Below are 13,214 nucleotides of genomic sequence, written 5' to 3'. Positions count from 1 at the left end.
TCTTTCAAATACCTATTTCGTTTTGATCGAGCGAAAGATTAACGGTTGTTCGGTTTATTCGTGATAACCCTGGTCGGACTTTAGAACCCGTGACTTACATCGTAGTCACGGGTTCGAATTCGAGTTTGAATGTATGTTTGGATCTTAGATAATTAACATCACGTGGTTTCAAGTATTTGTGTACGGTTTAATTGCAATAGGCTCACCACTATTACATGTGACTTAGACATGGCTGGCGAGGAGTGGGTGTGTAGACTGTACAGTCATGAGCTATATTATGAACCCACTTTAGAACCTTGTCGCACTATTATATTTGACATTTAATGAGACTTACGGTTTAATTTGCAAAAAAGTTAATGTGACATGGTTTCAAACTGTATACATATTAGTACTCGTGACCGTACACCTCTGCCTAACCCCAATGACAGATTAATAAAATGTCGTAAAATTAATGAAGGGATTCTATTATAACGTTTAAATCGACTCTGGAATGTTCTGGAATTTCTTTTATACATAGATATATTACACTTTGTATTGCAAACAACGAAACAACTAGCGCCATCTATCATTTCAGTCTCGAACTAAAAGAACAGGATTGCGGCAAGGTTCGAATAATTCGAAACTTTGCGTGCGCAGTGCTTATATTCCATACGATTCAAATACCTATGTTTAAAATACATAACAGACTTGCCATAACGTCAATTCATATAATTATTAGTAAGTATAATATGAAATCGTATACCTTATAAAATGTGACTTGCCTTAATTATGAAAATCGATAATTTTATAAACCGGAAAAAAAATCCCATAATTTGAAATATAAGTAGCTAAAGTCAAAAGCAGCCACATACCCGAGTGGGTTAGGTTGCTTGTGACCATCGAGGCTCTAAAGGGCCGAAAAACGGCGAAGCAGACTTGCTTTTATGCAAATTAAAAATTAGACGATATAAAAAAAATATGCTAAAACTCAAAAATCCTATTTTTTGAACTGTCTTTATAAACCAAGTTATACACTTCATGTCCTGGAGGGTTATAAGGGCTCATCGAAGATTAATCTAAAACGCAATATTGCAATTTGACATTTTCGTATATAAAATTCCGCAATGCAAACAAAAAAGTCAAATAGATATCTTATCACAACAAAAAAGAAAAACGAATCCAACGGATCCGATTCGAATTTATCCCGTTTTTCACAGGGTGCCGCTTACCTAACCTGAAGATTGGACAGGTCCGAATATCCGGCCATATCGAAGCAATTCATCTAAAACGCAATATTGCAATTTGACATTTGCGTATATAAAATTGCGCAATGCAAACAAAAGTCAAATAGATATTTTTTTTATTAACCCTCCAGGGGTTTAAAAAGGCCACATCAAATCAATTCATCTCATCACAACAAAAAAAACGAATCCACCGATCCGATTCGAATTTATCCCGTTTTTCACAGGGTCCGCTTACCAAACCTAAAGGTAGGACGGGTTCGGTTATATCCGGCCATATCGAAGCAATTCATCTAAAAAGCAATATTGCTATTTGGCATTCGCAATGCCAACAAATATCAAAAAGCAATATTGCTTTTTTAGATGAATGGCTTCATCACATCCATCCACACACATCTGTCTTGCTTTTTTTTGTAATTGTTTAGTGGAAATTTGATGTGATGTTATTGTCTTTTTGTGTGTGTGTGTGGAGCCCTTTTAAAAGAAAACTATTTCTATTCTATTGTACTGAATATACACCCGCTCCTCGCCAGCTATGTTTAGTCCCATGTGGTGGCCCATGTGATGGTGAGTCTATCATCATTTACCGGGCACAGATACTGGAATTTTATAATAAACAATTTCTATTCTATTATTCGATGTGGCCTTTTCAATCCCCCCTGTACGGTCACGAGCATTAATATGTATACACTTTGGTACCATGTCACATTATCTTTTTTGACAAATTGAACTGTAAGTCTCACTAAATGTCAAATATGTTAGTGCGACAGAGTTCTAAAGTGGGTACATTATATTGCTCATGACTTTACACTGTACTCACACTCTTGTCCTTGGGCTCCTTGGTGTGCAGGTTGAGCAGCGTGCCGCGCTTGTACTCGTCGCCGCACACGTAGCACACCTCCGTCATCGAGTTCTTGTCTGGCATGGACAGGTCCAGGATGTCGCGGTCCGACGACGAGTTCGAGTTGCCCGAGTACACTGACACTGTTGACCTGGAAAGTAATTCACATTAATAATAATTTACTTAGAACACAGGTCAGTTGACCCGTCGTCCCGTGATCATGGCACTTGCAACAGTGTTAAAATATCGGGAGTCTCATATCTCTGATTAACACGGTAAGAACCCGGTATTTATTCAAGTAACAAGACTCATTGGGCTAGTCTTCTCTTCTATAGTGTGGGTTGTCAGGTAGATTAACCAACCTCATCAACCCTGGTGTCAGGGTTGTTATTGAGCCGCAAAGGCCCCTGACATGGCTCATGTAACAACTACTAACTTATAAATAAAATAGATAAATATAAATTCATACATACATAAATAAGTTATTTATTTATTTATTTTTATTTCACATATACATAGTCATTACAGATAAACCAAATCGACAATGTATGCAAGCTATTTACTAAAAAACTAGACTAATATTAGTGAATTCCGCCAACGAACATGTATATAAATCTGTATCCGGGTTTTCTTGAGCTATTTCGTTAATCGCGCGAGTAGCCCGGGCAATAGGTAATAATATTATTGTTTAATAATATTAATAATGTATCTGATTGTGGTATTTATAAAAACAATGCTGGTGATGCATAGACGTCTTCTCATCTATGTTCATCGTTTAGTCTACTACATAATATTATATTATGTAAAGTTAAAGTCCTCACCGAACACATCTCGTGTCGAGGTACCCCGCGGGTTCCGACGTGCCGGAATGTTGTGAGCCCACGGAGATGACGGAGGGATCTCTCGCGCGGAGGTCTAACACGCCCTCCTCCTCGTTCGCTGGAAACCGCTGCTGGAAAGTTGAAAAAAAGGCTTGAAATGTTATATATGGTCGTAAGGCCCAAATGCCTTTTAAAATCCAAATCCCATTGTTTAACTATTGTGTCTGGAAATCCGGGCGTTACGAGGATATAGCTGGCTTCTATACCATACATTTTATAGCGTCAAAGAATTCTTATTCCAAAATATTGATTAGAAAATGGGTTGATAAAGTGTGTTGATGATTCCTTTAATTTTGTTGTAATGAATGACTCAATTATGTAAATAACAAAATTAATTGATTTGACTATTATAATTATATATTGTAATGATTATTTATGGTTGTTAATTTGATAAATTAAGTTATTTGCACTTTGTTAGTAACTAGTAATTCTAATTACTAACAAAGGCTTGGCGGAGCCAAAAGGCTCAGCCAAGTTCAGACACCAGTAACCTACCTTGTACCTTATTTCTAATGCTTTAAAGACTCGTATCCACTAGGCAACAATTAACGCGCAACACGTAACGCTCAACATGTACGGCAACATTGCACAACAGCGCGCGACGTTGCCAGCTGAAGCGCAACATGTGGCGCGGCTTCTTGTTTGTTTAAGGACATCGTTAGTTGAGCATCAATTGTTGTTGAGTGGAGACGTGACGCGCAACAACACTAGTTCCTCTGGCGATATGTTGTCGACCACGGACGTATAATAGATGCGTAGACAGACAACGTTGGGCAACATGTTGTGCAATGTGGCGGACCCAACTAGTTGGCCACCTAGTTCCACTCACATGCAACAGATGGCGCCACATTCAATAATGCAGTCATCAAGCAGCCGTGAAACGCGATATCGAAGTTTACACAGCAAGACGCATATATACAACTTCCAACACAACACTGTCGGATCGTCGATCCCTAGTCACACTGCCAACTTATGGCTAGCGGGGTACTACGCTCAGTTCGGTACCCCGAAAACATCCTTTGGCGGCAGCACGCCCTCGCCGCCAAACTGGTGACCCCGACGTGGTCCACCATGGCTCTGCCAGGCTGCATGGCTTCACGTTGCGGTGTGATTCAGAGTAGATTCACACCCTATTCTACTTCCCTGAGTAGAAACGGACTCCCCCGACTCCTCCGCCAAATGCAACATGTCGCGCGCCATATGTTGCCACGTGGAAACGCGGCTTAATGTATTCAACTTTGTACACAATAAATAAATGAAATTAGAATACTCACATTATTAACATTATTGAACTTGGCTTGATGATTGTCCTTGTTGGGCGGGGCGGGGTGTGGGACGTCGGCGGGGGGCGCGCGGGGCGTGGGCTCGGGCCGCGGCGAGCCCTCCCGGCCTTCGCCCGACAGCCCTAGGACTTGCGCCGCGTACTCTCCCTGAAACGACATGTCGGCACCTGGAATTGCAGATACATGGAGGTTAGTTGTGTTAAAGCTTTATTCATTGTAGTGTCACAGGTTCGTTCGATCGCGAACTTATGAGAACAATCAAGACTGACGGTCGGACGTCTTGAGTGGATGCGTCTTAGATGGAATCGCAAAAGATCGCTCAGAAAACGCAAAGTTGAAAGACAAAAAGCAGTGCAAGGTATTTGTTTACGAATAAGGACAAAAATAACATCTTTCTTAGATTCGTCTTATCATGGCGTGAACGATTATTTACAAATAAAAACAAAACGGAAAATACGTTACAGATGTGGTAGATTGAACAGTTATATAAAACATAACATGTATTCTCTGTTACTGATTTTGCAATAAACTTTCAAAGTCTCCCACACTATGCCATATTTGCATATTTATATGCTTATCTATCACTCTGGGTATGTCTTACGACTAAAACGTCTTGATGACCTCTTTACTATCTGACTATCTTCCGACAAAGAGTTGTCGTTCTATCCACGCTAAATAAAGGAGGAAAATCATTTCAAAAAAGGAACAGCAAACAGTATGACAACAACAAGACATTAAGACATTACAGTCGAGTACACAAATCATAAGCGGACAGTCAACGATTTGGTCGTTCTCGCTGCCGTGCCGAGACCAAACGTTTTATTGGTCAAACCGTGGAATCTCGGTTTAATGCAGCTGCATACTCTTTGATGTGTATTTTTAGATCGCCGCTTAAGATTGTCGTTACCACGGGTTTGGCACGTCACATTTTATTCGATGTAAATTATATCGAATAAAAAGTGACTTACTACGACTTCTTGGTCTAACAGAAGGCTCGGTGAGGTGTGGGTACTTAGCTCATCTTGCGATGGATGTACAACTGCCTACCCCAATTGGGATATAGTTGTGACCTTATGTATTACTACGACATGTCTGATCCCTTCCATATAAAGGATCTGTAGTTCATCATGTTGGATATTCACCATTAATATGACACAACATGCCCGGAATGACAAGCAGCTGTGTGCAATGACAAGACCGTACCTATTCCACATTTTCCTGCACGCCCAGTCCAGGAAAGAGGTATAAAATAATAGTTAGATTAGTAAACTACACGCCATACAGAAGTTTTACTTCTTTTTGGGTCTTTACATAAAGCTTTTTTTTTTAATAAAATAGGCTCGCGTTTGACCACAATCTCACCTGATGGTAAGTGACGATGGATGGATGGAAAAAAATACAATAAAAATAATTATGACACATTTTTTAGCACACAAACAAAAAGTTAAGTTAAAGTATTTATTACTATTCATATAGACTCAGAAAAACATGTCTTTATACTGTGAAATGACGATGCTGTTAACACCGTCCATATTAATATTACTTCAACTTCAACTTTATGGTTGTATGGCAACCGGTCACACATATTAATATTATAAATGCGAAAGTAACTATGTGTGTCTGTTTGTTGTATTTTGATGTGAAAGTGTACTTGTGTAGTTTTAATTTTGATTTATAAGGAAGCCGTGGTATCCCAGTTGGTAGAACGCTTGTCTTCGAATTCAGCACAGACCTAAACCAATGATTGTCGACTTTGTTTTCACATCGATGTTTGGATCATAAATGATTATCACGTGGTCAACGGTGAAGGAAAACATCGTGAGGAAACCCACATTCCCGAGAAATGCATTTTCGGAGGTATGTGCCTGTATTGGGCTGGTTTTCCCTTCGCGGGTTGGAAGGTCAGACAGGCAGTCGCTTCTGTAAAAAACCGGAGCTATCAAATCTTCAGATTAGGTAAGCGGACCCTGGGAAAAACGGGATAATGCTAGTTGGAAATGATGATGAAAGAAATATAACCGTGTAGTTGAAGAGTTTCTTCTGCCGCTTCTCCTCAGCAATAATACGTTTCGAAGTGGTAGTAGATTATTGTAGGATAAAATTAAAATATAAATACGACGATCAATAAGCGTTTTTGATGAACACACACTATTTTTTTTATTACCTTTTCACGCTTAAACCGCTAAGCCAATTTAGATGAAATTCTGTATGAAGATAGTTTGGGACTCATGAAAGAATGTAGTCCCGTTCCCGTTTTTGTTTTTGGTTTGGCGAAATCACCCCTTAAGTAGACGTAAGAAGAGGTTAAAATTACAACTAAATCCTTCCTTTCCAATACGCACAACGTGATAAAATCAGACGAAGTCACAGGCGAAAAGTTAGTTTGTCTATATTTTTTACGATCACTAACACTATTCGCTACTGGTTTTGTAATAAGTATACCAGTTTATCGATAGGCAAATAAAAGTGTTATTAGCATTAATGTGGTAGATTTTATACTTATGATATTAACTTGATCGAATAATTAGCATATTAGATTGGAATTGATTATAACGAGTTTGTAGCATGACATGTGTTTTTGATAATTAAAACACATAATAACGGGTTCTTGCCGCGTTTAAAGCAGGGATATAAGGCTCCCGATATAACTTAAAAAAATGTGTTTTTGATCCCGGCCTAGACGTATAGATATCCGTGTAAAAGTCGACCAAGAATCGTGTTGTGCCACTTTGTGTGAGAACGCGATGAGAACACGCAGTAGCGTGCGTTATGATTGCAGTCGAATTAGACGCGCCGTAAATAGCAAGTCGAGCTTCCACTTTGAAAGCACAGATTTATTGCCAGGGGTAATAATAATAATAATCTATTATTTTCGACCCGTGACGTGACTATGTGTTTGTAATAATAATTTGGAAAATATTGATATTAGCGCTTATCTTCTTCTATCGTGTGGGTTGTGAAGTGGAGTACCAACCCCATCAACCCTAGTGTCGGGGTTACTATTGAGCCGCCAAAGACCCCTGCCATGGCTCATGTAACGACTACTTACTTACTTACATCAGTAAGTAGTAAGTAACCGGGACCAACAATTTAACGTGCCTTCCGAAGCACGGATAATCTTACTTTCGGACAATCAGGTGATCAGCCTATAATGTCCTAACCAAACTAGGGTTCACAAAGTGATTTTGTGACATGTCCCCACCGGATCGTGAGCCCAACGCTCATACATGATTTTGAACTTACGGGACATGGTCAGTCCAGTACCAGAATGTTACAACTTACAAGGCTGTATTTACAATATAATGATTGCGAGCTCTGACCTGATGAGCGCGTGGAAGACGCAAATAGGGCCCAGAGACCTGGCAACGCTCGGTTGCCCTGACCGACAGCTAAAAACTTTCGGCATGTCATGGGAGCAAGCTGCAGAGATCGCGAGGAGTGGAAATCTGTTATTAGAGCTCTACATCCAAGCAAGGGATAATATGATTAAATGAAGAAGAGTCTGCCCGCGCAGACTTCGGATTTGCGCTCGCTTCGTTCTTCCGTTCCCCTTAGTATCCCGGGATAAAAACTCCATTGAAAAATAAAAAGAAAGTGACCTAGGTAGTCCTAGAGGGGAACATGTCTAGCTGGGCTAATCATCGCCAATCATTCTTCACTAGACAAGGTATGAGAATCGAACGAGTGGTCGAGGTACCGACAACAGACCAATCAACATGAAAGGCCGTGCTTCGAATAGCGGAGCGGTCAGCTGTCGCGCTATTTTCTGTGACTGATGTTCGTACTATAAAAGAAAACATCTAGCTCGATATATAGCAATTGGGGGGTATCCAGAGGTATATCCATCGCAAGATAAACTAAGCACCACACCTTACCGAGCCCCTCTGTTAGACCAACGTGATATGTGGTGAGCCGTACCTCCGCCTATAATGGCCGAACGAACTATGTTAGCGAAAACTGAAAAATAAATTAATTACTCATTGATGCAAGTTCGGTACCGGGGTAGGAACCGGTGCTCTCCGTTTGAAAACACAGCTACAATTAGTAATTATTCCTTATTCTATGATATATTGTTTTAAGTTTACGCGGTTATTATCATAATTAAAACACGTAATAACGGATTCTTACCGCATTTAAATCAAGGATATGAGACTCCCGATATGTCGACACTGTTGCAAGTGCTATGATCACGGGATGACTGATGAGATTGGAGTGGAGTAGATAGATCCATGATTTTCTACGGGCAGACACATCTGTCTACCCTCTTTCTTTGCCGCTTGTTTATGTATTTGATATCAGAGTTTTAGGAACCATCTGAAATATCGGGAGTCTCATATCCCTGATTTAAAGGCGGTAAGAACCCGTTATTATGTGTTTCAATTCTATGATACCTATAGGTCGAAATTGTGTTATGTTTATGTCGGTATAAAAACGTTGCGCCTTATGCTCGTAAGGCCGGGATGTCTTGAAACAGTTGGGTTTGGATTTGCGACTTTAAAGCATTCTCGATAGATCTTCCAACGTAGCAAATTTTGCACAATAAAATGTAGACTATTCGACTAATTGCAGTGAAGTTTGTCTGCTATAAATACACAGCCGGTCAACGGCGGTCGCAACCAGTGTCGAGATCGGCTTTCGATAGCAATGGCTTCGTAGATAGATGAACGCGTTCCAGTGGTAAAAGGTTGGTAACATTGGTGAGTTGGTAACATTGGTACTACTCACCGGAGTAACACATAACGTAACGTAAGCTCACTACTATATTCCCAATTGGGGTAGTCAGAGGTACATTGCATCGAAGATGAACTAAGTACCCACTCCTCGCCGAGCTTTATAGACCAACGTGATAGGTGGTGAGCCGTATCGCAAATTCAAATTCAGAAATATCTTTATTCAGTAGGTAACATAGTTGACACACCAGGGACTCTTCAGAGGCGGAGGACAGGAGACCTAGTATGGCTTTGTAATAGACTACTCTGGGCGCCATCCCACTTGCGTCAGACAGAGTACTGCGGGGCGGAAGGCAAGAGGGAAACCACTGCCCTTTTTTCCCTAAAAAGTCCCTAAAAAGGACAAGAGCGTGGCTCTTAAATTGATGATGATGAACATAGTTACACTTTGAATCGTCAATTTTTACATAACGAACGTCTCATCCGCCTAAAACTACTGCAACTTCTCACAACCTGTATAGCCGGGGAAAAGAAGCTACAAGAAAAACCTCGGCACAGGGCCCTAGACGTTCTTTAAAAAATAAACATAAAATATTGGTATACAATTGAGTAATTTAGCTGCCTAATATCAGTTCTCAGACAGTTAATCCCATGCATTCATATCTTCTAAATAATCACTAACTTTATAATAACCTTTTTTGGAAAGTTTCTCTTTAACTACTGTCTTAAAACAGTTGAAAGGCAAATTCTGAATGTCAATGGGAAATCGCCGATAGACATAATCATATCAAATCATAGAAATCTGTGATAGCCCTGTTTGGAGAACGCGTGGCTTACAACGTAGTGTTACAGGTTCGAATCCCAGGTCGGGCTCTAAACCACTGAATTCGACTTTGAGTCTGAACTCATGTTTGCTTCATAGATAATAAATATGGCGTGGTTTCCATGATTTGTCTCCGGTTAACGGTAATAGGCTCGCCCCTATTACATAGGACTGAATGCCTACCACATAACCTAACCCATTATCATGAGATAATGATTATGATGGTGTGAAAGCACATAATTTATTGAATCTAGAATTTCATTTACGTTTAGAACATTCTAATGTACAATTCTTGGAACAAGTAATATTACTGAGCAGTTAGGATATCTAGTTTGGTTAGGACATTACAGGCTGATCACCTGATGGTCCGAAAGCAAGATGATCCGTGCTTTGGAAGGCACGCTAAGCCATTGGTCATATGATATTTTACTTTAGTCTAAGTGGCCGTAAGGAGTGAGAGGGAGCGCGCACGTTCTGTCTGTCTTGTTCGCATTTACGCGGTAATGTGCGCACGGTAAGTATGAGATTTTTGTATGTAGTATCCGGGGTGTGGGGGGTAAGGGGAGAATGGAAATAACATGTTAACCGGCCCAAATGTCAACCTCACCTGCACGCGTCGGTTGTTCGTGAGAACGTATGGCGGCGGCGGCCACAAGCCGTCGCGGTGCTCCCTGCTAGATAACGGACGAGGCTCTAGCGACCGAGCAATGGCAGTATAACCATACACCTGGCCGGCAAATCGGACGGAAGAGGCTTCAGCGGCCTTGAGGTTTAAATTACCACTAAAATTACTGGTGCAGAAAGCAACGGGAGACTACTGCACTATTTTTCCGAATAAAACCGCATGGTTATGAGTTCCCTTTGGGCGGTCCACGCAGCATATAGCCGTACCTAGTGGAAAACCGTAACCTGTGGTCGCGATCCTCGGCAGTGAGGGAACGACGAAGAAGATCCGGGGTGTGACGTCACGTAACTACAAAAGCTGTCTGCTTTTATAAACTTAGCACATACATGTCATTGATTGACATTTGCCCCCGTCTATCTCGCTTCCTCATCAGGGCAGATATATCTGGTTGTCGCGTAAGCTTGTTACACAGCCAATGAGTTGGTTCACACATCGCTCTTATGTCATTGTTGAACTTTGAACCGTAAGTTATTTTTGCAGAGTTACATTTGCGTTGAGTCGAGGCGTGTGCCTAGCAGTCGGACGTATAGATATAGGCTAATAGGGTATTATGGTACAATTTTTTTTTCTTTATACCAGTAGAAACAGCTGCTCTTATCACGAATCTCATGCCATAAAACATGACCCCTGCACGAACCCTAACACAAAGGAGTCTATCTACCTCATCTAGTTTAACGTAAAAATAAAAAAGAACCATCAGCTGATCGCCCTCGACCTGACGAACCTGACCTCTTGATTGAGTCAATTGGATTGTACGTATTGTGCATATCACAAGGGAAGTGATAATAGCATCCAGTGGTTTCCCTCTTGCCTACTACTTCTACTTCTGATACACTACACTACTACACTATACTATTAGTCCTGTCAAATTAAATTAAAAATTAATTCGGTGGTTGCCCAAATCGGTACCATTGTCTAATACCAACGAGTAAACTGGTAGGTACGGTTGGCGACGCAACCGGTACAGTCAGTCACTTTCACTGGGCCTGTGGGTCGAGGCCGCGACCTACGAGCCGCGTGAGGCAACCGTCACCTACTTTGACTCAGACAATCTGCTAGACATCACTGCATCTTGCATAGAGATAATGGTTTGAATTGAATTAGTGGTTGCGAATGCTATTGTTAGTTTCTGTCGATATTAGACGGGAATAATTGGTTTGTAATGAGGTTAAAAGAATTTTCATGTTGCTGTATCATCTGCTTGTGCCCAGCAGTGGGACGTATTAGGATACTTTGCACTCGATGACGTATCTCTCCTTATTTAAGAACTACGCTCTAGTCGGTGGAGTAATCGCCATTTCTCTCTTCTTCCCGCCAAATCCTTCACCTCCTGATACGACACGACTTGCACTTTCTCTTTTATTTGTTTCATAAATGTTCTCCTAGGTCTACCCCTTCTTCTCTTCCCTTCAATTTTTCCTTCTATGATGACGTACCAACATTCTAAATTTATAGATAAAAAAACGTGTAGGTAGTGTTTGTGTGTTGTTCATGTGAAATGACTAACGCAGCCGTAATATGAATTAAACCGAAATAGAGAGAAAATGAAATCAATTATTAATTATTAGTATTTTTATTTATGTATTTAATTATAAATGTATGTTATCTACATATATTTATTCTAAATAAGTCTAAATTTATGTTTTCTAGCTCGTGCTTTAATTGTAACTCTTTTTATAATTCCCACGGAATAGGAGAGGTCAGAAACGCCCCAACGCGCATTTTGTATGGGAACCGCTGTTGCCGGTTCAACCCCACTTTTACTACTATTACTAAGTACTACTGCAAACAGATAACTACGATAGCTCTTCTGCTTCTCAAATTCCATAGCTAATTTACCGGCAATGTATATATATTGTATGTATAGGCTGCAATTTTATCATTACTTTTCGTAAGATACTGCATATAAAAGTATTATTTTGATAAACAGCCGATCATACCAAGGTTTTTAGCTTTCCTGTGATAAGGAGGGCTTTCCTCGTATGACAATCAATATATTTAGATTTTTGCAATTCACGAGACTACCTTTTGATATACTATCGCGGTGCTCCGTGGGTTTGGGGACGAGTGGAGAGCAAAGTTGAAGTGCGAACTATTTGCTCATACTTGTATGGCGCGCGTTTCCCGCTCACTTGGGCCTTCCAACTTCTTTCTTTTATTCCGTAATTATTCCAATTAACTATTACAGTAACATATACTAAAAAATCGCTCCCGGAACAGTTACATTACCTCTGTATGTTCAGGCTTTACAATGTTTACATAACACTTCTTATAAACGATTGAACGTTAGCGAACAATGCGCGTTCCATGAATCGGTGCGAATATCGACACTGGAGTACTAGAAGACTCTATAGCTTTGACAACAAAGAATATGATGGAGTGACAATGTTGTGGAGTCTAGATGTCACAAAACGTAACGATAACATAGCATCACGCCTGTATCCCGAGGGTAGGCAGAGGTGTATAATGTATACACCCACTCCTCGCGAACAATGTTTAAATATAGCATACTCCACCACGCTGCTCGACTGCGGGTTGGTAGAGGTGTATTTTACGGCTAACAGCCGGGACCAGCGACTTAACGTGCCTTCCGAAGCACGGATCATCTTACTTTAGGACAATCAGGTGATCAGCCGGTAATGTCCTAACCGAACTCATGTTTATGGAACACGATGTTCGTGCGTCACCCAATAGGGTCTACATAATATCAGCGTCGTGGTTCACGCCGCGACTTGTGCTGAGTGAGGCCCTTTTATCTCAGGACGTCCACCACCACCTTATGATCATTTCGACCAACATCCGTCTTGCTTT

General features: G+C 40.7%; 1 protein-coding gene across 1 annotated transcript in view; it reads right to left on the bottom strand.

Annotated features, from left to right (window-relative positions):
* The window catches only part of LOC126376756 (uncharacterized), a 248,491-nt gene that overhangs the window by 150,902 nt on the left and 84,375 nt on the right, over window positions 1-13,214 (bottom strand). Inside the window, exons 4-6 of the mRNA XM_050024326.1 lie at window positions 4,217-4,392; window positions 2,883-3,013; window positions 2,041-2,212 (exon numbers count right to left, since the gene is read on the bottom strand). Of these exons, the coding sequence (XP_049880283.1) occupies window positions 2,041-2,212; window positions 2,883-3,013; window positions 4,217-4,392 (479 nt within the window). The remainder of the gene's footprint in view (window positions 1-2,040; window positions 2,213-2,882; window positions 3,014-4,216; window positions 4,393-13,214) is intronic.

This window comes from Pectinophora gossypiella, chromosome 21 (genome assembly GCF_024362695.1).
Source record: "Pectinophora gossypiella chromosome 21, ilPecGoss1.1, whole genome shotgun sequence".
Classification (NCBI taxonomy): Eukaryota; Metazoa; Arthropoda; class Insecta; order Lepidoptera; family Gelechiidae; genus Pectinophora; species Pectinophora gossypiella.
The sequence above is the reverse complement of the archived record's forward strand: the minus strand, read 5'-3'. Positions and strand labels throughout refer to the sequence as shown.